General features: G+C 42.9%; 1 protein-coding gene across 8 annotated transcripts in view; it reads left to right on the top strand.

Moving 5' to 3' along the window:
• The first annotated feature begins 4,617 nt into the window (after positions 1 to 4,617).
• The window catches only part of Phldb2 (pleckstrin homology like domain family B member 2), a 96,586-nt gene continuing 74,480 nt past the window's right edge, over positions 4,618 to 26,723 (top strand). For 4 of the 8 annotated variants that reach the window (XM_031364013.1, XM_031364014.1, XM_031364009.1 and 1 more), the window contains exons 1-2: positions 4,830 to 4,973; positions 21,057 to 22,390. In XM_031364013.1, coding sequence (XP_031219873.1) covers positions 21,071 to 22,390 — 1,320 coding nt within the window. In that variant the 5' untranslated portion in view covers positions 4,830 to 4,973; positions 21,057 to 21,070. Of the gene's footprint in view, positions 4,637 to 4,828; positions 4,974 to 21,056; positions 22,391 to 26,723 lie in introns of those variants that run through there. The other 4 variants (XM_031364011.1, XM_031364012.1, XM_031364010.1 and 1 more) reach the window with 2 other exon arrangements.

Here is a 26,723-nt window from a genome sequence, read left to right as displayed (position 1 = left end):
TCTGGTAGCTCCCCCACCTCCCAAGCCCCAGCATGCAATTCACATAAATATGAATAAAATGACCCCCTGGCCTTTGGGGAATGTAGTTATCATCAGAGACAGCAGGACAGTGGACATGAGTTTTTGTCTACTGATTAGGAATTAGTCACTCTGCAGACATTCCTCTGATAGTATTCATCCTAGAGAAGAGGTGGGGCACAGTGGCATTCAAGGGTGTGAGCCCTTTACAACCCCGCTGCCTGCACTCAAGACTATACTAACTGAAGTGCCTAAGCCAACTTGACATCTCTGTGCCTCCTTTCCTCACTTACAGCATGAACACAGTAACACAATTAAACTTCTGGATACCATAAAGGATTCAGAAGAACGATCCATACAATAAAAGCTGATTTTAGTAAATACCTGTGATGCTTTACTTGGGCATGAGTATTAGCAACTTAAATATTGCCTACTTATGTATATTGTGCTAGCAGACATATTCTTCTGAGAATAATTATCTAGGTTAAGTATATTGGTTAGCATGCTTCAGTCGGGGAAACATCTATAAGCGCTAGATCAAAGTCATCATTCGTCTGTACATAGGAACTCGACATGAGTTCCTATGACATAGGCAACATTCTAGGCATTTTAGTGATATAGCATAGGGGGGAAAAGATGAAAATCTATCTTTGTAGAACTCCCATTCTAGTGAGGCTATGCAGATGCTAACGTAATTTAGGAGTACACATTGTGACTTCTACACTTTACACCTAGAGATCTGGAGGCTTGGTCATCATCTTACCATACTGTTAGGAGGAGATGAAAAATTTAAGATTAAAGTGAAACTGTAAGCCCAACACGGTGGGACATGCCTTTAATCCCTGCATGCTGGAGGCAGAGTCAATCAGATCTCTGAGTTCAGGTCTGCTTATTCTGCATAGCAAGTCGTAGACCAGCCAGTGAGATGGTGATACGATGTCTTAATGTTTAAAAAGCAGCAAACACACACAGAAAAAAGAGAAAGCAAGTGAGCCAGGCATGAGAGTGCACACCGTTGATCCTAGCACTCCAGAGGCAGAGGGAGGTAGATGGCTGTGTGTTTGAGCTAGCGTGGTCTACAGACCAATGCCCAGGACAGCCAGGGCTATACAAGGAGACAATGTCTTGAAAAAAAAATAAAAATAAAGACAAAATGAAGAAACAACAACAAAATGGAATCTGGAAGTCTTGGAAGAAGAATTAGTACTATCAGCCACCAACCCCACCCTCTTGTTCCCTAAGATGGGATAAGCAGCTCTTGTCTTCTACACAGGTGTGTGCGGCCTTATCACAGACCCAAAGCAGCTTGGCTGGAACCTCCTAAACTGGTGGGCCAAGAGTACTTTTTTTCTTAATGAGTTTATCTCAGATATCTGTTACAGTAATGATGGTTAGAATACAAATTATAATTATAAACTAAAGAAAACATACTGGGATGGCAAGTTCATCTTAAATGTTTAGCAGAAGGGTCCAGGAAGGCCTGAGCAACATGGTTAAATCTGAGCAAAGGAAGTGGGGAGCCAATCTATACCGATGCATGGGGAAGGGTGGGGAACCTGGGACAGAGACGGAGCAAGCATGTTCCCAGGTCCTGAGGCAAATGCACAACTCTCTGGAAATCTAATGCAGAGATGTTAAAGAGAGTGAGAGATAAATAGATATGCAGAGAGCATCAAGAATTGAGTGAGGGGCAGGAGGCCCTGGGAATAGAAGCTTAGCTCAGCAATGGCCTCCTAGGCCAGCACATGGGCTTTGGCTTTGGCTTTGACTGAACAGGGTCACCACAGAATTGTAGAGAAAGGAGTAGTTTATGTTGCCTAATGTTTTACAGTGTTCACCCTGCCTTCTGTGTTGTTGCCACTATTCTGTAAGAGAGCAAAGACTGGAACAGGGCAAGGGTAAGGTCGAGACGGTGTGGCAGGTGAGCTCTAGCTGAGATAAACAGTGAGGCAGCAAGCAGTTGGATTCTGTGCTAATTTTAATAAGGGGAGAAAGGCCTTTCTGATGAGTGGGAGAGAAAAGAAATTCAAGGATGATGTAAGGTTTTAGACCTGATATGAGGAAGGCTACAGTTGGAAAAGAGAGAGGAAGAGATTTTAGAGAATCAGTGCTGGAAATGGTAAATACTAGGTCAGTAAGCATCCATGTTTGCAGCTGCCAGGGGTCTGGTTTTCGGGAGGAGTGGGTGGAGCTGGGGCCAAAGTTTGTGGGGTGTCAACTCACGATGGGACTTAGCTCTGTGGGGTAGAGAGACAGCACTAATGGAAGCCATAGACTGAAACTAGGTCCAAAGTCTGAACTCTGGGTAGTCAGTGCTTAGGCCAGAAGAAAAAGGAAGAGAAAAAGGAGCTAATGATCAGCTGGTAATTCCTGCTAAGGTGTGAGATGCATCTGCTGCTCCCCAGTGCTGAGAAAATAGTGATGGAACTTGCTAATGTTGAGCGACATAGCTAGCTCTTGGTACACCCCAACCTGATTCCCGCACACTCCTGCCCCCACAAGCCCCCAGGCCACCTCCAAATGTATTGCATTTCCCCTTCCCATGGATGCCCATGCTACCCACCTAGAGCCCTCCTCTTTACCTACTCTTTGGGCCTGTAGATGGTAGCTTGATTATCCTTTATAAGGGAATACATACCAAAGCTTTCTGGGTTTGAAACTCAAGATGATTTTTTTTTTCCTAGTAGCAACCACTTGTCTGCAACTTTTTTTTTGTTTTTTTGTTTTTTGTTTTTCGAGACAGGGTTTCTCTGTGTAGCCCTGGCTGTCCTGGAACTCACTCTGTAGACCAAGCTGGCCTCGAACTCAGAAATCCACCTGCCTCTGCCTCCCAAGTGCTGGAATTAAAGGCATACACCACCACTGCCCGGCAGCCCTTGGTGTTTTGAGTCAGTCTTTACATAGCTCAGGCTGGTCCTAATTGGTTAAGAGGCCCACGTTTACACACTAGTCTTGATCATGTTGCATCATCGGTCAAGAGCACGGAATTATTGCCATGTACCACCACCATACCTGGGAAGAAGCAATCTTTCAGTTACATAATTTAAGCTCAGGGGAATACAATAAAGGCAACTTCTGACGGGAGTAATCAGGAAGGCAGAGAGTCGAGACAGCTTTTTGTAACAATTGACCAGCATTTTGCTATAGTTAAGCGCGTAAGTGTGTGGAAAGGCAAGTGGCTCAAGAGTGTCTTTACTTTCACTGAGATGGGATAAATGAATTTAAGTTGATGGAGACGAAGGAAAAGGACAGCATGTAAGTCATGTGAACTTATTAGTGTGGAGCAAATCCTACTGGGGTGGTGCATTGAGAATGCTCTATAACATAAGTCGTCCTCATAGGAGTGACTCTCACCAAAATTAGAAGTCAAACTTTCAGGGCTGGGGATGTTGTTTGGCAGCTAAGAGCTGTACTGCTTTTGAAGAGGACCAGAGTTTGGCTGTCAAAACCTATGTAGGGCTCACGGCCATTTCTGCCTTCCCCTCTTACTTGGATTAACGTGCACACACACGCACCAAAGCCCACACAGGAATAAATAGTAAAAAAAAACAAAAACCAAAAAACAAAAAAACATAAAAACAACTTCATTTAAGAAGTCAGACTTTTGCTGAAACAAATAAAACATTTTAAATACGCATTTTGTTAGTGAGTGTTCTCACAGCTAAAGGCATTGTGTATAGATGAAGCAGAGGCTTATTAACTGCTGGGAGTACCTGCACTGGTACCCTGTGCTACAGCCGCGAAGACATCCTTGGTGGTAGCTAAAAACAATTTACCCGGGCCATATTGTTATTAAAGAGCTTGCCAGTCCTTGAGCTTTCCATATGTAGCCTGTTGCGACCTCCTCCAGGCTTCTTGTCTTTCATTGACTTAACCCCACTGGGCCAGATCTTTACAGACAGCCACATTTGCATGAGTCAAGACGGACTAGCCGCCCAGGGAAGCGATGCTGAAAGACGTTCACGTTAATATTGTTTCCACTGGTTATGTTAAATGTGTTGGGAAATGCAGAGCCCTTTAGGAGACATCACTCCGAGGCAATCAGTACCACGGAGTTTTAAATCCGCCTGATTCCGGCCCTGACCCCAGGCGGTTCCACTGCCATTTGGCACAGCTGCTTTTACTGACGCATCAGGTAAACCTGCCCCGGGGAGAAAAATCTAGAGCGAAGGTGCGGTCACCTGGAGTTTCACATAGCAAAAACTTCATCATGGGAAGGAAATTACCACTCCAGGACGAGCGTTCTCCCGTCCCACCTTATTAAGAAAAAAAAAAAAAAGCCAACAACAAAGGTTTCTACTATATTGCTGCGAACCTAGCTTTGAGAAAGTGGAGCCTGGTGATGTGACAAGTGGCCAGGCCACTCCAACCGCAGTAAAATCAGCAGCAACTTAGCTGCTAGGCTAAGCCTCCAGGAACCTAAGGAACCTAGGCTCCAGGACTTCCTAGCTGGAACTCCAAGGATCCACAGCAGAGCCTCGAAACCCGGGTCGGGACCAGGAGGGAGCTTCGAGGAGTCCACCACCGCCGCCCGAGGGGCGCTGCTGCGTGTGACAACAGAGCAACCAGGGTGTCTGCCTTCTGTGTCCGCCCGTTTTCAGCCGCCTGGTCGCCCCAGGTGAGTAGTGGGCTACAGAGAGCCTGGAGGAGCCGGTCCGCGTTGCCTTTGCGCACCCTGGTGGTTCCTTGGGGACACAGCCTCCCCCGCAGCCGAGTTGGTAGCCGCCGGTCTCTCTGCGGAGGTCTGGGGGCGGAGAGGAGGCGGTGGCCGCCCCCACCGGGAGGGGCGCCCGGAGTGCGCGGTGTGTGGAGGCAGGGTCTGGGCTGAAGCTCTTTGCGGCTGCGGCGGGGGACCGGACTCGGACGCAGGGAGGGAGGGACGGCTGGGGCAAGGGACAGGCCCAAGGGCAGCGGGACCGGAGGAGAGAGTTGCAGTTCCAGAGAAAGATGAGCTGGTGAGTGGGCGCCCTGAGCGCAGATTTTCTCTGTTTCCCTTGCAGGCTGTAAGGACAAAAGCCCGGGCAGGGGTCGGCAAAGCCCGAACCTTAGAGTTCTAGAGTGCTCTGTCCTCCATTGTGCAAGGCGATGTGGGGTGGAGGGATTGTGGGGAAGGGGTGTCCAGTAGGGGGTGACGTTTCCAGAGTGATTGATTGGGTCGAAAAGGCAGGATTTAATTAAGGGTCCCGAAGGCAACTTTTGCGGAAAGTCTGGATTGCTTAGACAGAGATCCGGATCCCGGGGAATAAGAAAGTCCACAGCTGGATCTTGAGGAGTACAGGACTCAAGAGAGGACCTTTCTGAAATAGGCTTCTAGTTGTACTTTGTTTCTAGAAGGAGGATGCACGGTGAGCCTCCGGACCGAGATTCCCTCCAGGAGCTCCTGATTATGGTTTCCCTATCATCCCACACTGATGGCGTGATGGTCTCTTCCTCTGTAGTGATACCAGCTACAAGTCCGGGTAGCTTTTCGACCCTCTGCTTCAGCAGCTCCCTGAGGAGCTTGGTGCGCTCAGTAACTTCGCCCTAGCCAGCAGCGCTTGAAGCAGGGAGGACTTAGCTAACTCCCGCCACCGGCAGGAAATTAAAAGGCTGACTGGCTGTCCCTTCCCGGGTTGGGGTTTCCTGTTTGAAAGAGCTTTATAAGTCCAACCTCCTTCCAGAGGCCCCACTTTTACCTTTCTCACTTCAAAAAGGGAAGATTCCTACAGCCTTTTATTACGGACTAGCTAAGACTGGAAATCCTTTCGTCCGGCCCAGCCCTCTTCCCTAGAAGTCTTCCTTTTGTGGTATCTCAAGAGTTCTTGGATGCACAGCTAGTTCCATAGCCAGTCACAGCTGTGAGGGTAACTGTAGTTGAGAATGGAGTCTGTTAGTGTAAATATTTTTGCCAGCCACGTTTCCCTCCAGTATATGAACAAGTGAATTACAGATGTGAATGTTCAACTATGACACTTGTAACTAAGCTTCCAATTTGTGCTTGTGTGTTTGAGATTATTTTTCCTCTGGGCTTCAAACGACTGAATTTAGATGGAAGGTTCCAAATATGGTTCACAGTTTCGTAGGGTTGAATTGAACGTTTGCCCTCGGAGCACTTGAATTCTTAGTTCCTTGTAGGCTAGCAACAGACTCATTGGATCGGGGGTAAATAAACCTTTAGAGTAGTCCACTATTTTAACAGATTGCACCCATTGGGTTCAATCGTGTAAATATTCATTTGAATAAAGAGCTAAGGTTCGTTGAAAACTAACAGTTGTGTTTTCCCGAGGTTCCTTTTTAGTATCCTGGACTTAGTTGTTTAAAAGGATTTAACTGAATGATTTTCTTTTCATGATAAATTCATTGTGGGATTTAAACATTGTGTATAATGAAGGAACTCTGCAGTCTCCAAACATTGACAAAGGCCTTTAAAAAAAACGAGAGATGAGTTTTTGCATTTAGCTTAGTGTAGCTTTTACTCCGGAGGCAGGAGAGTTGGCAAATCCTAGCTCACTCACAAATGGCAAAAGGAGATGTTTGGTTAAGAGCAGCCATCAGGACAGGCAATTTTAAGGCTTCTGTCTGGTTCCCTGCAGCTGGCAGCTGCTGCTCTTTTGGGGGTGAGAAAGGACTGCAGGCCTATCTGCTAGATCACTGTTTGGGGCAGGCAAGAAAAGCTAGATAAAAAGGTGGGCAAAGATGGAACTAACCCATCTCTTCAACAACTCTGGCCAAAGTTCACCACTTTCGCTGGCATTTTCAGGAGAGGGAATGTTGACTGGATTGAGTTTGAATGAACTGCTTCGCACTACTTTCTTCAGTGGTGATGCTCTAAGCATGGTGAGTTGCGGCGTATAATGGAGAGAATTCACTTCAGAAGTCTTTATTAGTTTTGCATAATTGTTTAAAGCAGTTGGGGTATTGTGGTTATGGTAATTGACCTTACTGGGCTACAGTTTAGCCCTTGGCAGAGAGGTATTGCCACAGGTGATAGGGAAAGACGGGAAGTTTGTACATTTTCCAAGAATACCTGAGCTTTATAAATTGTCACTAAGTCTCTCTATGCTTAATTATTAGATGTGAAAACGCCATCCATATGAACAGAAACACCTTCTGAGTGATGTGCTTTGTCTTAAAGCCCCGAAATGTGTTTTAGCAGTAGTTCTCAGAAAGACGGGGTAGCCTCCAGTCTGAATCATGGCGTAGAAGTCTTTTGATTATGAAGCTGAGGGTAGGAAAGTGCCATCAACATCCATTGAATAGAGATCTGGGATGCTGTTAAATACCGTGCAGTGTCTAGAACACACAGAGAACTATCTGTCTCAAGCCCTGTTCTAGGGCATTTCCCCAGGTTAGACCGATGTTAGCAAACTGGGGATCTTAATTTAATTTAGATCTTCACAAATTTACTTAACTCTTGCTGCTCACACAGACCACATCCCACAAGCCTTTCCATATGCAGTGGACCCTTCTGTCCTCAGCAATAGGAGTCTTAATATCCTGTAGAGATGAAGGACTTTGTTAGGTTTTCTTTATGCTTTTGAGTTGGCTTAAAATTGAATTTGAACACCAGGGAGCCTCAGCAATCACTAAATTCAATTCCCAGTTCATAGATGATAAACCCAGGGATTAGAGACCTGCAAGTCCTTGGGTGAGTTAGGGCCAGATACAGCTCTTGCTAGAACCTGGGACTAGAGAATTTAATAGTTGATATTTAAAAACAAAGAAACAACAACAAACAAAACCAGAAAAACTGGACTTGACCCTTCTTGAGAGTTTTAGCAATAGCATTCTCCAATTCGAAAATAAACTCCCTGCTGGGGGCAGTGATGTAAGCCTTGGTGACTACAGAGCATATGTTTGGGTGTGTGTGACCTGTGACACCACTTGAGGGCTGCACTATCTTTTCCATGTCAAAGTGAGCAACAGATGGTCCCGCATACATAGCAGATGCTGTCTTTGAATGCAGGTACAAAACAGAGCATCTGAGGTTTCCCCCTTCGATCGCTCACTGCGCCTTAGGATCAGAGCACATGAATGGGCACAGTTATCTCAAACAGAAGGGAAAGGGAGGGACCTCCTGGTTATGGAGGGGGAAAGATCTCTGGCAGCTGCAGAGGGTGGGTGGGTGGGGGAGAGCTATAAACTGACGAGTGTGTACATAGAATACATTCAGTTGTGTCAAGTTGAAATCTGAAGACAATTCAAGCTTGACTATTTGGGGCAGGTTGAACAAAATAATTCTGGGAGTAAAAGGAACCTTAAAAATCTCACCAGGCTTGGAATGTGGCTCAGCTGGTAAAATGCTTGCCTAACATGCATGATGATGCCCTAGGTTTGGTTCACAGAATCACAAAAGAGGCAGGAATGGTGGTATGTATCTACAGTTCTATAGACCCATTTCAAATAAAAAAACAAAACAAAACAACTAGGGTCCTTTTAACAGCTTGGTAGGTCCCCCACGTACTCTCAGGATTAAATAGGCTGAGGTAAGAGGATTGCTACCCTCAGTCCTCAAGGCCACCTTGGCTATTGTCTTAGTTAGTGTTCCATTGCTGTGAAAAGACACCATGACTATGGCAACTCTTATAAAAGAAGACATTTAATTGAGATCTTACCTACAGTTTCAGGGGATCAATCCATTTTCATCATGTCAGGAAGCTGACAAGCAGGGCACTGCAGCAGTATCGGAGAGCTTTAGATCCTGATCCATAGGCAGAAGACACACACACACACACACACACACACCCCACACCCCACACCACACACACACACACACACACACACACACACACAGAGACAGGCAGACAGACAGACACAGAGGCAGATAGACAGGCAGGTAGACAGAGACAAAGACTGGGCTTTATCTCAAAGCCCAACCCCAGCTATGCTCTTCCTCCAACAAGGCCACATCTTCCTAACAGGTCATCACTGGGAACTAATATATGAACCTAGGGAGCCATTTTCCTTCAAACCATCACAGTTATATATAGTGAGTGCTAGGCTAGTCAGAGCTGGGCATGGTGAGACTCTTTCTTGAAAACTCAAACTCTCTTATCTGAGACCACAGCTCCCAAGCCATACACATGGTTTGGTAGTGACAGAACAGAACACATTTCCCAACTTCTGCTCCATGACATATTATTTTGCATAAAGTTATTGTTAATTTAATTTCATACTAGTGAGTAACTCCATTTCTGGAGAGGAATTGCCTTAATGGGTTTTCCCCCATCTCTTTTTTGTTGTTTTGCTTCAGGAAAATGGCTCATTCTATAGCCCAGGCTGGCCTGGAACTTACTTTGTACCCCAGGCTTACCTCAAACTCTCCATGATACTTGTACCGCGGCATCCTGGAGTACTGAGATCACAGGCATGAACCACACTGCCTACCTTCAGTGAGCTTTTGAGTATCAGAAGAGTTGTGCCTATATGGCTGCATCAGTTACAGATGTTAACAGCGGCTAGCTTACTTTACTAGAGTTAGACACTAGGCCTGTGGTTATGGATTCCTGGGTGCCAAGTGACCTTCCTGATCCTCAAATCTTGGAGGTTTGTCTGCTAGAAGAAAGGTTTGGGGATGCCTCTCCTGGGGGAGGTCAGAGTAACATGCTGTTAAGGGATGGGTTATGTTGGCAACTAGCCAAGAGATCCATCTCAAAGGAAGCACAAGGAAACATTTAGGATAATGACTTTGGAAGGATGGACTCTCAGTGGGGAGATCTGCCTCCTGCAGGCTCTTCAGTGGAGGGGTAGCCACCCTTTCATTCTCACCTTCTGTCTGCTCATTCTTGTTACCTCCATAATTATCTGCCACAATATCCTGGTGTGATGAACTTTAGTAATTACAGCAAGAAAGTCAGTGGTTGAAAATTTTTCCTAGGATTTGAAGAACCTGTCTTTTGTCTTTTGAAAATAAGTAAAGCCAAAGGGAAGGTCAGGTTTTCCAAATCCCTTCAGCATAAAACTTACCAAACAAGAGTTTGTGTTTGTCTCATACAGAAAATTCCATTTGTACGTAAAATTACATGTGTATGTAAAAACAGATACATCTATGACACTTAGGGATGTTTTTTAGACATCACCGAAAAGCAGCGTAGTGTTGTATCTGCTTTAAAGACAAGACTTTTAAAGCATTCTGGCTATCCGTGTCAGGGAAAGAAAGCCAAGAGTAAAAAAAAGTCATCACATAGAAGTGTGAGAATGCCAGGCACTGCGGAATCTTGGTGGGAAGACCCAGATAAATAACATGGAGTAAATTATGTAATTTTAGTACATGGCCAAATTATGTAGTTTAGTACATGGAGGAACCATTTTTTTTTAATGTGCACAGTTGATTTTTATTAGATGACATATGTTTCCTTATTTTGCAAAAGGAGAGGAAGGGAAGGTTCACAGGGTCTAGTATTAAGCATTGTTAAGTTAAACATGGTCAGCATTTTCTAAACTGCAGCTTAGCAGGTCTGTGCATGCTGGTGTTTATCATCTTAGAATGATTATTTGCACGATGCTGGTGACTTCTCCAGATTGGCAGTGCAACTGGGGAATTAACGTATCAAATAATGAGAAAGAGGGGAGTTACATGAGTTCTCTAAGATTCGTATCTTGACCCCCTGCACTGGTGAATTCGGAGCAGGTACAAGTGATGTAAGCCAACTCCAGCATTCCTTTGACCAAATGAGGCCCAGTATGAACAGCCAAGAGGTATTCCAAAAGGTCTGGAAAGAGGTGTCTGGCTGCCACACTGTTTGCATCATTGCTGAAGTACATTTTCAAAAGCAACTTAAGATTTATTAAGGAAATTGCAGGACCTAGGAATGTAGGTGAAATGTTCCTTGTATATGCTGCTGAATCAGCTGGTATGACATGCTGCAGTAACAGTTCTGACTAGACCCTCTTCTCACTGCGTTTGTCTGAGATGATTCACCATGACCTTGGCATGCCTTGGTGGGGGTGGGGGGCAATGTCAGGGGAAGCTTTGCCCCATTAGGTAGCTGCTATCTTATCACTAAAACATGCTTATGTTCTGTGGTCATTTCCACTTCCTGCATTATGTAACAGGCACTCCTGGCTTATTTTACCAGTAATCTTTGAGAGTACAGAAACTTTGGGGCACAAAGAACTCCAGTCTAGTTCACTCTCAGCATTTCAAACACTGGCAAACCTCTGTTTCAACAAGGTGGAGATAGATGAAGTGACTCACTCCGTACACTATTCCTCTTAGTTGGTGGACGCAGAAGGAGAACCAACCTTCTGACACTTGTCCTTTGCAAGCTGTCCAGTGTTATTTGTACTGGATTAGCCATTACAATAAAGATAACATCTGAAAGTAACCATTTCCTTTATTAGGTCTCCTGGAGAAGGTTATTTAAGAACAAAACAAATAACAACAAATAGCAAAAAAAAACCCAAAAAACCAAAAAATCCAAACAACAGCATTGAGGAGGAAGGGCCTGCACAAATGGCCCAGCAGTTAAACACAATTGCTGCCTTTCCAGACAACCAAGTGCCCATATCCAAAAACCTGTATCAATTACTAAACTCCAGCTCCAGGGGCTCTCGTGTCCTCTTCTGGTCTCCTTGGTAGCATACATACATGTGTGCACACATACACAGACACACACGCACACACACACACACACACACACACACACACATCTTAGACATTCTCTATCCCTCCCTCTCTCCCTTACTCCATTCCCCTCCCCCTCCCAGTCTTCCCTTTCTCTCCCTCCCTTCCTCCCTTTCTACCTCTCATTTCCCCCCCCCCACACACACACACGTAAAAGTAAAGGTCTCAAAAACTCATTAATTAAAAGTAAATTCGACTTAGTCAATTGTTTCCTGATATTTAAAGGGCCAAGGTCTCGCCTTGTTGCTTTCCCTCAAGGCAGCATGTGTTGTCTTACAACAACCACTCTGCATAGCCAACTGTCAAATAAATAAAGAAATTACATCATTGTTGTAACTTTGTGCTTTGTAGTGTGGTTGTGAGCCTCCCAGTGATGTTTCTTTTCTGAAGAAAATGAATTGGGGAGGATAAAGCATATGGGTGCCTATGTGTCATGGTGTTCACATGGAAGCCAGGACGTTACTCTGGAGCTGTTCTACCCTTCCAAAATTCACTGCAAGCACTTTTACCCATTGAGCTATCTCACTGGCCCACAGAGGGACATTTTACTCAACTGACCTTTTACATGATGGTGTCAAATAAGATTAAAATGCTTTGTGATGTGTGTCCTGCTTCCTGTGTGAGGTCATGCTGTGAGATGATCTCAGCAATGAAATCAACTAGCCACGGATTGCTCAGAATGTATCTTTACTATTAAGACATACACAACATCCTTTAAAAACACACCGATCCCAGTTTTGGAGTTAACAGGGAAAACATGCTGGTGAGTAGCTAGAGGGTAGAATTTGTTGATTATACTTAAGGTCCTAGAGTTGATCTCTCAAGCCCAAGAGGTGAGGTAGTGTTAAAACCATTCTGAGTGTAGAAGACATCTCTCTGGCTTCCATCTGTCCCCTCTCCCAGAACCTACTTATTCTCTGATCATTGCCAGATCATAATACTGGGTAAATAGCAAAAATCTAAGTCTGGTGAATGTTATTTAGAAAAATCAAATATTCTTAAGGGGATGTATTTCAATCAGTGGTGGTGAGGACGAGCAAGGCAGGATGGGAAAGTCAGAGAGTTTTGTTGTCATGGATATGACCTTCAGTTCAAGTTCATAAAGTCCATAGTGGCTTCAGAGGTCAAAGTAGAATTTTTCTCTATGCTATCCTAGGTTCATATTCTTTCTTGAAAGTAACTTTGCATGCAGTGAATCCGATTGGTGCCCCTCCCTAACTCAAGAGGAAGAGTACAGCTCATACACACTGATGATCTCTCTGTCCAGTAAACACCCCGTGGCTCTTCATCTCTCTAGTTCACCTCCCCAAGATGATCACACAATGGAGGAGGATTTGTCTGGGTTTGTCAGGGACTTGGTCAGAGTCACCTAAAGCCAGGCATGAAACCTGTGAGCAGAAAGAAGTGACATTTGGAGATGCTTAATTTCATCTGGACAAATTTTAGAAAGCTTTATCTTACATGAAAACTGGTTTGGGTTTCAGTGAAAAACCCTCAAAATATGGGTCAGTGACTTCTTACCCAAAGGATTGCCCCATCTTCTGAGAAGCAATAACAGGATTTCTTTTGTTTATTATACGTATTTTCTCCTCTGGGGGAGGAGTTGTGTGAGGGTGGGCACACAAATTCCAATAGCATACATGGAACTGACTTTCTCCCCTAAGTGGGCCTGGGGATCAAGTTCTTAGACTTGTCAGTGAGTGCCTTTTACAGGTCATATTAAACCACTTTTTTTTTTTTTTTCTGAGACAGGGTTTCTCTGTGTAGCCTTGACTGTCCTGGAACTCACGTTGTAGACCAGGCTGGCCTCGAACTCAGAAATCCACCTGCCTCTGCCGCCCAAGTGCTGGGATTAAAGGCGTGCACCATCACCTCCCGGCTTTAAACCACTTCTTACCATAAATATGGGTTCTTTTAGGGTGAGACTTATTAGAATATGGAAGGTTTGGTAGTTTCTATGGATACTTGTACACTTTAATTGTCTAAAGCAATGGGTTTTGTTGTTCTTTTTTACAAATGTATTTCATATGTGTGGTGTCCTCTGTTTGTATATATGACAAATATTTGTGCTTGTGTGGGTGTGGACACTTGTGTGTGGAGAATAAAGATCAACATTAAGTAAGTGTTATCCTAGATTGCCGTTTCTTTATTCCACTGAACCCAGCTGGAACTCATCAGTTCAACAATGCGTCTGCACAGTGAGTGCTGGGAAAGTACTGTCTTCATCCCTAACACTAGGGGTTCAGACCTGTGCCACTGTGACCAGCTTCCATAGCGATGCTGAAACCTGAACAGCAAGCACATTAGCATACCAACTGATCCATCTGTCTGTTTTCATTATCATTACATAGTCCAGCCTCCCCTATGAAGCCTAGATTGATGATAAACTCAAGACTCTCCTGTCTCTGACTGATTATTTCCTGCTCAAGCCAGGAAATAATTTGGGCACAAATGTTGAAATTTAGGTATCCTACTTAGTATTATCTTGCAATTCTCTTTAATAGATATGGCTTACCTACTTATAACCTTGACCAATGCATTTGCTTCCAAATTTCTCCTGTGTACTCTAAAAATCATCTTTTCTCGAATTTGATTTAGTATGATGAGCTAGTTATTCATTCGAGTTGCTGAGACCCACTCCATTTTTGTATACTGAGCCGCTATAATTTATGTCAGTATATAGATTTTATTTTTATTTATTCTGGCTCCAGAGTATGTTTATCTTTTTGGAAAACCATTTTAATGTGGAAAATTTAAACCTACACAGATGTCAAACACTCACTAAAAGTGTGATATAGTGAGCCAGGCACCTATGGTCTTGAGTGTTTATATTTGTTACCTTGAGTTCATCTGGAGACCCCATTTTCCTTTCGAGTATGGATTGTTACAAAGCATGCTCCAAATGCCTAGATTTTCATCTATAAATAATTTGCAGTGTGATTCTGAGGAACTATGATTTTGTCATTGCAGCTTTGAAAAGAGCAATATATCTGATTTTCAGGCAGCATTCAAATTCTGGTTGTTCAGAAATTTTTAAGCAGATGGATCTTTGCAATAGGATGTAAACCATGTACATCCATTGCATTTCATTGGCATGTCTCTTGAGTCTTTTAACCTAGAATAGCTTCTTCTCATGCCTGGATTTTTTTTCCATTAAGACTGAACACATGCTTTTTGTTTTGGACCTTTCTCCTCACTATACTTTCCTGAGTTCTAGAGTTAAGTGAATGCATTTGTGTATGTGCATGTGTGTGTGTGTTGGGATAAGGTTTTGTTGCTGTTGCTGCTTTGTTTTTGAGACATCTTACTTTGTAGACCAGGCTGACCATGAACCTCCTGCCTTGGCCTTCCTTGCTGGGATCACAGGTATGTGCCACCGAAGATGGCCTGTAGTGTTTTTACTAGAGCATTCTTTTCAGCAAGATCGATAGCAGGTAAAGCTGCTAGCCTTTAGAAAGTTTTCCTCTGACCTCCACATGCAGGCTGCAGAATGTGCACCACACCAACACATCCTGCTTGTACACACACAAGAAACAAGAACAAAAAGAACCTTCTTTTGTTCCTTGTAATTTCTGTCATGAGAGACATAATTCTAATTTGAATAATGTTGAACTTAAACTTATACATTTTACACATTGAATATATTTTATCTCTTTACATGTTACTAATGCTTAATCACCACTTAAACACACATGTGAGCCTAATTGATGAATCTTACATCTTGATTATTTAGGTAAAACTTGGGACTTTGCCAGTGGAAGCGAACTTCAGTGACCCCCATTTTCTGAGGCCGAATCTGCTTTCTATCCTCCTCCCACACTACAAAGACTTATCACAGGAAACAGCAGCTAAATTCCTTGGATAGTGGAAAGAATGCTGTAAAGTTCCTGCAGACAAGCATTTTATTGAAGGGACTAGCACAAAACTTTAAAAAAAAATCCTATAATTGACCCTGTAGCCTTTTGACTGTATCTTCTAAGTTCTTAAGAATTCCCACCAATTCATAAAATAGGACAACTGAGATGAAGTAGTTGATCTGAGAAACTGCCTCACTGGAAGGATGGTCATTTGCTCTTGGCTGTGATCACTGTTAGACTCCTCTTGGGATCATCTGCAGTGTCTTATGGCAGAGTTTAGACATCAGTACAAGTGGGCCACTGTAAGGAGCGGTCGCCTGGAGTTGGACACCTATGGGGCAGACTGGAAGGAGCTGAGATGTCCCTTTCCTTTGTCTTCTCTCTGCACTCACCATTATCATCTCCTTTACTTTCCACTCCTCCCATTTAGAGTCAAGTGAAATCTGTTTTTCTTTCCTTAATGGTCATCCTCCATCTAGATGGCTTTAGAAAATGGTAAAGTGAAACTATTAAAAAGAAAAAAAAAAGGCAAAAGAAAAATGAGAAAGAAACCATTGAGTAAGTACCCTGAGACATCACCTGAGTGTTCTTCTGATCCCTGGTAGCCCCAAACCGTCTTCCATGTCCTGCTGTTTATCTCCACAACAGTGGGCTGAAAATGTTTTTAAGTCTGGCATCTTTGTGTGTTACAAAGGCATGTGTGTGTACTCACTAAGGTTTACAGCTGTCTGTTGTCATGGGTACAGTCTTCTGGAGGAAGACAAGACCTTTGTGCCATCATTACAAAGCCTTTTCCCCATCCCCACCCCCACACCTGGAACTGCTTTTCTTGGATCTTTGTGAGACACAGAAGCCTCTTCTTTGGAGATTATCAACCTACTTATGTGAGTCAAGTGGTTAAGAATTCCTTCACCCAAACAGGTAGATCCTTGAGCAAAGAACATGGTGCAAAGGAAAAGGACTGGAATCCATTTGTTGAAGAAATAAGAACAGTAAGAGTACTACATCTACTAAGACATTTTTATTTTCATTCTCTGCCCTGGCATGTAAAAATTATGACTGGGGAGGAGGAGTTTGAAGAAATAGAGGTTAGGATGCTAGAACATGTGAGAAGCGGAACCTAGTCCAATGGAGACTGAGACTAAGGCAGTGGGAACCTCCAGGCTTGAGCTCTGTAGCAGGCAGCTAGACCAGGAGAAAGGGCCAGGGAGTGTTTGCTGGGGGGAGGGGGCAGCTGCAGATGGCTGGGAGGGACCCTGTGGAGAGGTAAGGTTTGTTTGCTGAGATGGAGGAGTCTGAGAAGGGTTGAGGGTCAAGAACAATTATTTGTAAAGTAGGAGGGCTTGTTTGCTGTAAGGGCAAGGAGCAAAGGTTTAACAGAGAACAGGGGACTTAGAGTGCTTTTGCATTCTGAAAGGGGACTAGGGGAGAGAAGCAATTGTTTCCTGAGGCTTCTAATTAGTCTTCTCTTGCTCAGGTTTCTGATGTCATCAGTGGAAAGATAGGGAGGATTCTGTGTATGTATTGTTCTCCCTTATAAAGCATAAGCCTTCCCGTTAAAATAGATTTTACAGCTTTTCTCTTGAATCCTCTCAAAGGATCCCCCCCAGGCCCTATCAACTGCCATTGGTTGCCACAGAAATACCCCCACAGAACTGTGTAGAATGGCCTTGCTTCTGAGGGACTGCTTGATGGGCCCTGAATTCAATTACATGCCATCCGTACTCTGTAATCCTAACAGGGCCATATTGTAAACATCAGTGCTGAGAGTTAAGCCTGCCTGGGACCACCAGCGTGCTGGTGCTGGAGAGCCCTAAATACCAGGTGTCAACCACTGTCTGCCACAAAACACATAGGAGCAGCATCCCACCCCCACCCCAGCTGCTCCAGCTCCAGAGCTCTGGCAGGACACGGCATAGAGTCAAGACACTGTACTATGGACACTTTGACATATACCTGCAGACTTTTAAAAGTTGGTTTCCCTAAAGTTGTTTCTGTCCACCAACAGCATGGCACAACTTCGGCTTTTCTTACAGTTATTTGGTTGCAGTGTTTCTGTGACTAATTCCTGCGGTATCAGGTGATCCTCCCAAGTATCTACACACAGCAAGGTAAGAAGATGTGTCACTGCTGTGTATGGTGGGAATCTTCCCAAGCCACTTCCCTGGCTAAAGCCAGCTAGATGATTGCACCTTTCTGCCAGATGTTCAGACCTGTTCGCTAATGCAATGCAGCAAACACTTTGTTTGAAAAAGCTCATGTTCTTGGTGCACCTTCATTTGCTGGCACCAACAGTGCGGCGTGGCTCTGGTGATGTCACAGTCCTATCTTCCCTTTTGGACAGTTAGGGTTTGAATGAGATGAGTTCCATTGTCATCTGGTGTGGAGTGAAGTAGAACTGAAGAATTGTTTTAAAAATCATTTAAACCACACCACAGAGAAGCAACTCTCTGAAGAATCGTTTAACAACATTCCTTCAAATTGCTTATTTAAGTAATTTTTCTCCTCCAGGGGGAAAAGGGGCTGTGGTTTTTCTGTAACATCTTTCAAGAGACTCCATCCTGATTTCTGATTGACAGTAAGATGAATGCGTGTTTTAGGTGGTAAAATAACAAGAGCACGGGAAGGATTAAATGTATGGATTGGAAAGTAAATGCAAGCGTTTCAACACACATTAACTTCTTTCCTGTTTAGACTTCCCCAAGTTGTCCTTTCTCTCAGATGGGCACCAGATGCACTCCCCTTGCGCCCAGACCTTCTGAGGCTATGTATAGAAGAATGCGTGAATTCATTCATCATCACGTCCCCCAGCTCTGTGTTACTTTCCCAATAACACAATGCAAGGACTGCCTCATTTCCCTAGATCCTCTTCTTTGTTCATGTAAAACGTTCAGGAAACCCAAAATAGACATAGCATTATCAAACATAAAGATGGCTGTAAACCCAGGAGTTGCTTCAGTTCCTTTCTTCTGTGTTTCCTACCTCTCTCTGTTCTCTTCCTTAGGCTGCCTTGCCAAGGGATCCTCTCTTGCTTATGTTGCCTTGCCAAGCATCCTCACAGCCTTTCTCTTTTAGCCCAACTCCTCCTTTTCTTTTCATAGTCTCCTCAAAACCCTTCCCACAGTGATCTACTTCCTCTCTCACCTAAAGTTTCTACAACCATCCCAAGAACAGCCACCATGGGCGAGCAAGAGTTCAAGCACATGAGAATCTGATCAAGATAAAGAACAAGGTGGTAGGAGAGCCCATATTCTAATATTTTTATGCCAAGCTGGTATCGAAAAGTTAAAACTCACAGAATGTAAACTGATATGAGATCACTAGTAACATTACTACCCCAGGAAAAATCAGTAGTAATTTTTAATGTGATTTTTTTTTCAGTCCATTGTTACTGCTGTGGGAGGAGGGTAAGCACAAGGGGACAAAAGATGCTGGTTTCTATGGGGAGCATCGGTGAAATAGCAAGAAGAATCAGAGTTAGAATATGGATGAAGGGCAGTGATGACTGGGCTTATTGATAGAGGCAATGAAAGAGAAGTAGACATGACAGAGGAGGTCATGATGACTCCCCAAATTCTGACCCAAGTGCCTATAAGCAAAACTGTTGGCTGTGCAGATTATATGCACAGGAGGAACTTGAGTTTGTAATCAATGTTTATGTGTGTGTGTGTATACATATATATATATATGTGTGTGTGTGTGTGTGTGTGTGTGTGTGTGTGTGTGTATGTGAAAGTAGCTATGCTCATTGAATGTTTTAATGTATATTATGTGAACATATTTTATACTATAAAATATACTTTGTGCTATTAAATGGTTTCACACGATTCACTCCTGTGCTGAACCATAACTTTTCCACATATCACTGGGCATTTAGGGTATTTTTTTCTACATTTTAAATAACACTGAAACTCCTTAAGATCCATCTATTTTCTTATTTTATTAGTCCAGAAATATTTTATGTTGGGAGAACTGGACAAGACTTATTAAAATTTCTAAATGACAAGCCAACCAGGGACAAAATGAGTTCAGAAAAAGACCAAGGCTAAATAAGGGTTGTCTTACCTTCCCTCCTATCAAGGAGTACAGCAAGAAGTGTGGCAAGTGAGGCTGATTGTTGCTTTCAACTTTGGAACTGGAAGAAAATGACGAGGGCATCCTCTTGGGGTAGGGGGCACTGGCCACAGCCCATGAAAGACATGCTAAACAGGTCCACAACTCACTGAAAACCAAATATTAGCTTTAGCTTTCTGGACTTTTTAAGCTATTGTTTTCAAATATATCATTTTAGCATACATCCAAATAGAGCTTTGAAGGACAGTAAACCCAAGGCAGAATTTCATGGGGGGTGGGGAGAGATTGTATCTCTCTTAGATAGTTCCTAGCACCACCTGGACATAAGCAGGGACATTTCCCTGACTCCTACCTGTTGGGAAGAAGCAGTGCCATGCTGAGATGCTTAAATTTCCCTGGGGAAACGTGATGCTAAGCAAAAAGAATGAAGTCTTCCCTCTGTGGTATGAGGATATGTGTAACTGAAAAATGTTTTAAGGATTTTTTTTTAGCCTATAGAGTATGGAAGTCAGCAGATGAATATAAGATAAAAATTCTAGACATAATCTTTTCTAGCAAGCGTTGGTGTCTAGGGTCCCTGAGAGCTGGAGGAAAGTCTTTGCCCTGCATGTACTTACTGAAGTCAAATTGGGTTTTTCCTTTGCTAGCAAGTTTCTTTTACTCAGAAATATAAGCCTTTTCACTTTCAGTGCTAGTGTTAATTCAAGGAAATTTTCATAGATTAAAATTCTAAGTCAATGTTTGATTCTCAGACCTAAAACCCAAAAATATATACTTATTTTTGAAAAAAAAAAATTAATGGAAGATAGAGTCCTATTTTGTCCCTTGAGTTATGGGTTGGAGTTTGGTAGGTAGACCAGAAGGCACAAGGTGCTTTTGGTAGAGAAGAGGGCTCACTACCAAGGACAAAGAACACATTTGGGGTTCCAAGGAATTTGAAGAATAGAATAATTTAGGGCTTTTAAATGTGCCACCCTGACCATGAGGCAAGAATCTTGGGAACAGTGTTTCTTGCCTCTTACCATTTTCTGATGAGCACAGAAGCTTTTCACTGTCCACTTGAGAAGTGAATTTCTATCCGTTCCCTCTAAAAGAACCACAACCTCACATTCTGAATCATTGTGTAACATAAACTTTCTTCCTCTGTCAAGACATGATTTTTGTTTCTTCAGGATTGTTTCTGAGCTGATGATGATTCTAGAGGAAACATCTAAAGGAAAAGGCATTTAGTGGTTCTTTTAGGCACATACAAGATATTCAGGAAGACAGCAGTTCTCCAGAGACTGAAACACTGGGCTTGAAATTCCACGCTTACATACCAGCCTAATCCTGAGCCATTATTTTACTAGGGATTTGTTTGCCTCAAATTCCATTGTCATCATCTTGAATTAGTTTTCTTTTGTACCAAAAATATATCCCTGATCAAAGGTCCTTATTTTTCACCTTCTAGTATACTTTCACGTATGTTTAAATTAAAACTTTCTCCTTTTCTTCATTTACAGGGTCCAGCAATATTATGGCAGAAGATAGCCACATACAGAAGCAGCTAGAATTCCAAAATGGTAGCTTAGAGGAAGGATTTGCAGTCTGTTCCCTGGAGAACAAGCCCCAAAACATGATGGAGAGCCTAGGCCCGAGGAAATATTCATCAAGTCTGAAGTTTAAAGCCAATGGGGACTATTCTGGCTCATATTTAACCCTCTCCCAACCCGTGTCTACCAAGAGAAGCCCTTCTCCTTTGGGCACCAGCATCAGGAGTAGTCCCTCCTTGGCCAAAATCCAGGGAAGCAAACAGTTCTGTGATGGAATTGATAAAAATATTTCCATGAAACCTCCTCTTTCTTTCCTCAGCTCGGCAGCCTCTCTTGGCGGCTATCCGCTTGGAAAAGCAGATTTGGATCATTATACTGGTCGAGACAGTGAAAGATCCAATAGGCTCTCAGAGAAGCCTCCCTATTCCAGATACAGCTCTAGGAATAAATCACATGACAGTGTCTACTTTCTAGGGGGGTTGGAAGGAAGAAAAGCCTCTGGCTCACTCCTAACCATGTGGAACGGAAATTCCTTGAGTGGCACTGGCTCCACACCCATCAGCAGGTCTGGGGCAGCGAGCATGCCTTCAAGCCCAAAGCAAGCCAGGAAGATGAACCTTCAGGACAACTTGACACTTCAGCCCAGGTTAAGCAGGCACAAGGAGCCAGTCTCTGAAAACGTCAGTGTGAGAACAAGGAAATACTCAGGGAGCAGTCTGAGTAATATGGGTGCCTACAGCCGATCGCTTCCCAGGTTGTATAAAGCCACAGACAACCTGATGTCACCTCTCAGCCTGCCGCCAAGAAGTTCCCTGGGCAATTCCAGGCGAGGTCAGTTAGAAAAGGATCTACCTCATAGTCTAGTGGATAATGACAATTATCTTAACTTTTCTTCTCTAAGCTCAGGAGCTTCACCCTATAAAGCCTGTCTGTCAGAGGGAAATCCTTATGTAAGCTCCGCCCTCAGTGTCCCTGCCAGCCCTCGAGTAGCTCGGAAGATGCTCCTGGCCTCCACCTCCTCCGATGACTTTGATAGGGCTTCATACTCAGGGACCAGCCCAAGTCATTCCTTCATTTCTGGAGAGCCAGACCGAGTACATGTGGCCAGGAGGAACTTCTCTTGTGGATCAATGGAGCTTGATGACTCTGATCTAGAAAGCTTAAGACAGTCGTCAGAAACTCCACAACCGGTCCTTCGAGAACGGAAAAGTAGCATCAGCTCCATCTCAGGACGCGACGATCTGATGGATTATCACCGAAGACAGAGGGAAGAGAGACTCAGGGAGCAGGAGATGGAGCGCCTGGTAATCTAACTCTTTTGACTTCACTTTTCCCCTGACAGACACCAAAAGTCCATTCCATGTAGAGGGATGGAATTACAACGTGGACCAGCCACAGTCCCTCCTACCTCTTGCTCTCTGTCCCATATAACTCTTTCTTGTCTATATTTTTCAGACATTTTTGGGCATCTTGAAATTTCTTTGAAATTTCCAAAGCTCACCAGTGCCAGAGCCGTGTGTTTGTTTAGTTGTTCTGCAGAATTCTAGAGTCCTTTTCTTTTCTCTTCTTTTCTCTCCCTTACCATCATTTTCCCCTTTTCTTTCATGTGCTGGAGATTGCACCCAAGGGCTTGCACAGCCACTAGAAATTCTGGGCAAAGCTAATGTCTAGTTGTGCATTTTGCTGAATTTCTTCTATCTCATGAGCTTTATTTTAAGAACAGGAGGGGATGATGGTGTTATTTATGTCATTAAGTTCACTGGTATATACTTAAGACAGAGGCAGTCGGTGAGATAATAAGGCAAGAATTTGTCAGGACAGCAAGTCATCTGGAAAGTCAAGGGCTGTCTCAATCTCCATGGTGCTCAGCTTTCCCCACACTGCTCACACAGTGCCAAATTCCCATCAGCCATGCCCCTGACTTCATAGAGCACCACCAAGCTACAAAAACAAAATACATCGAGTTCACTCTATTTTCCAGCCTAAAACGAGTTTCTGCTTAATATAAAAAACTAATTGGAAGTAAAAGGACAATGATGGAAGAATAAATTCCTCAACAGCCCTGTTGATGAAGGAAACATTCAAAGGCAGTTTTCCCTTTTTACTGGGTTTTTATTTTAGAATGAGAACATGTCAGAGGTTGTTTTGCTTTACTAGTGATTAATGACCTCCTTAATGAGAAAAGCTATAGGGTGGCAGAGCTGCTTTACAAAAGTGTAAAGATTATCAGAGGTATTTTAATTGCTTAAAAAAATATGTTGGAATAAGGTTTCTCAATCACATGGAAAAATTGATGAGTGCCTAAAGCATAGTAAAATTTGTATTATTGAACAGAAACCATCTACACTATGCGACATCTACATGTTTGGCAGTTCAGAAGAAGAATCACATATCACTCAAAGTTTTGGTTAACTTATCCCTTTCCTAATTAAGAGTAGTGGATGAAAACATGGATGTATACCCCTAAGTAATTAAATATTCATTGTGTATATCAGTTAGTCAACAGACTAGCATGATATTCCCTTTGTTGTTATAAGTTAAAACATTGTGTCTAGACTTGTTCCATTGACATAATTCAGAAGGTGATTCATTTAGCAAACAGACATCTTATATCTAGACACTGAACACTCCTACACTGTGTTTAACAACTATTACTAATGGAGTCAGATAATTTACTTTGATAATTTATTAGAACATTTCCTGTGGGATCTCTCATTCTAGAGGTTTTCCTTTACACAATGGGTCTTGTATCACAAGGATGGAAAACCAGTCAGGAACCTCATATGCTTAGAGTTTCATCCTTAGCATATGGAAGTGTTGGTGGATTTCTCTGTCCTCCAAATTCCTGACAGTCCTAGTAGTGACTTTCTTTGTTGCTTGCAAGGTTGAGATGCTATGAACCATGAACCATGAACCATGAAGAAGTTCAACTTCTTGGGAGGCCTTGATTGATATTGTTAGAAATATTACTTGTAATCTCTTTTCCTTAATAATGGCTCATCATAGTGTATGAGATTAGGCTTATTTTATCACAAGTGATCACGTTGAATGACCTTTCTATTACTTTTACAAAATACCCAATGTAGACAGCTTATAAAGAGGCAAGACTATCTTGGCATGCAGTTTTTTATTCAGTTGCCCTATTGTTTCTGAGCAATGCATCATGGCAGGGAATATGTGGTGGAACAAAGCTGTCCATCTCCTGGCCATGATGCGATGGAAAGAGGAAGATACCAGGGTCCCACCATCCTCTTTAAAGATACATACCCAATAACTAGACATTCTCATACTAGGTTTTAGTTCTGAATGTCCACCAGTCCCAGTAGCTTTAAACTCATGGGCCATTGGGATGCTTAAGCTGATGATTGTATACTAAAAAAAAACAAAAAAACAAAAAAACAAAAAACATTAGCACATTCAAAAATGATGAAATTTGTCTTTTTAAATATCCCCATTAGCATTAAGCTAATTACTTTTATATGGTGCTAAATCTCTGCTGCAAAGACATTTACATAGGACATGCTTTTCATTGCTCTTTGTAAACATGAGCTGAAGTGCTTCAAAACTGGTCTTATTCCAGTGCAGACATCTGAATTTGAGTTTTATACCAATAGTGTGTTTGTCCTTCTTTATATTTAAAGAACCCACTTTATGAGTAAATCATAAAGGTGTTTCAACTTTGGACTGGAGAAATGGCTTAGTGAGTAAGAGACCCTGTTCTGTAAACATGAGAAAGTAAGTTCAAATCTCCACACCCATGTCAAAAAGCTAGACATATTTTTGTATGCAGTAACCCCCCAGCACTGGGAGACAGGGACATGTATTTGAGAACTCCCTGGCCAATCTGTTGAAATGCTGAGCTTCCAGTTCAATGAGAGATGTTATTTTAAGTCAATGAGGCAGAAGACCACTCAAGAAGATTCTCCGACTTCCCATACACTCATTTGTATGCAACTACTCATACACAGACATCAGATGTTTTGCTTAAGATTGAAGACTAAAGGGTCAGAAGTTGACTTTGGTTTTTTGGTATTTGGGGAATGTTAGATTTATTTAATGCTCTCTAATCTGTATAAGCCAGTCTGAAGAGCAGGCCCCCATACTCTAATATACTGTTATCCTTGAGAGACAGAGAAATGTTTCCCTGGTACACAGTGACCTTTTTTTCCTCAAGGACTTAGCAGGAATTCTATTTCTTCAGCTATGGGCCCCAAGACCAAGTAACACAGCAATGCATTTCCTTTAAGGTCCAGTGTTCTTTTATTTGACACAAAAAAATCATTACTCATTGGATACAAGCGAATTACCAGTAACAACTGCAAAGACGTACTCTACCCTCTCTCAGTTGTTCAAGGCTGGATTCTAATCTTAGCAACAGTAAACCAATGGCCAGAGTAAAAGCCAGAAACCTGGACACTGCCACCACTGATGGGGACAGCTAGTAGCTGTGCACAAACTTAGCTGGTCACCTTTATTTAAAGATCAGAAACAAGCCGGGCAGTGGTGGCACACACCTTTAATCCCAGCACTTGGGAGGCAGAGGAGGGTGGATTTTTGAGTTCCAGGCCAGCCTGGTCTACAGAGTGAGTTCCAGGACAGCCAAGACTACACAGAGAAACCCTGTCTCGAAAAAACCAAAAATAAAATAAAATAATAAAAAAAAAGATCAGAAACAAAAGCAATATTCCATAGTCAGGGAAAGAAACACTGCACTGAGAGAGAAGTCAATAACTTACTGACATTTTTTAATTTATTCAAGGAGCCAAGGAAAGATGGCCTGGCCTGCCACCTGGTGGGATGAGCTCCATGGGCACTTAGGGTCAGTTAACTCCCAGACAGAGCTGACTTGGCTATTGTGGTTTCAGAGATGAAACACACTCTTATATGAATGTAGAGTGGGTAGATGCTAAAGAGTTACAGAACCCATTTATGTGGAAACCATGCATCAGAATTTGGAGTCACAATCATAATATCTAGTATTTTAAACATAGCTGTGTTTTGTTTTAAAACGTCTTCAATATTTTGTTGAAAACACAAGATATTAAAGTTATTATTAAAGATAAAAACCTCAATTATAAACCTCTAAGGGCCTATTAGTGAAATGTAATCACTCAGAGTCTATGTTAAGTAGCCTCCAACTGCCATGGTATTTGAAGGTTTGATTTTAACATTTTTCTTTCGTCTTTATTATTCTTAGCTGCCAATTCATTTTTGGTCATTATGCCTGTCCTTTTCTAGACCTCCCTTCCCCTACTATGTGATCTTTTAGAAACCAAGTATCAGGCTTTGGTTAAGCCCTTTTGACTGATGATCACATGAGGTCTTGGAATGGTGCTGTTCTAACGATGTGTGTATGTGCGAGGGTGTGGAGCTAGGGAGACCATGTAAGTAGGCACTTCAACTTCCTCATTCTGAGCTGTGCTCCAAGGAGGGCTAGGATGCTGACTGACTAATACGATATTCTACAAACTAGAGAAACCACTATAAAGTAAACAGGCTTCATCCATTTGATACCTGCAGATTTCCCAGTAATCCAGATGAAGTGATGGTTCCCTTATGGAACAGGTATTTAAAAGAGAGAGAGAAAAAGAGAGAGAGAGAGAGAGAGAGAGAGAGAGAGAGAGAGAGAGAGAGAGA

The sequence above is a fragment of the Mastomys coucha genome, unplaced genomic scaffold (genome assembly GCF_008632895.1).
Source record: "Mastomys coucha isolate ucsf_1 unplaced genomic scaffold, UCSF_Mcou_1 pScaffold12, whole genome shotgun sequence".
Taxonomy (NCBI): domain Eukaryota; kingdom Metazoa; phylum Chordata; class Mammalia; order Rodentia; family Muridae; genus Mastomys; species Mastomys coucha.
Note: the sequence above shows the minus strand (reverse complement) of the source record. Positions and strands in the feature narration are given on the sequence as shown.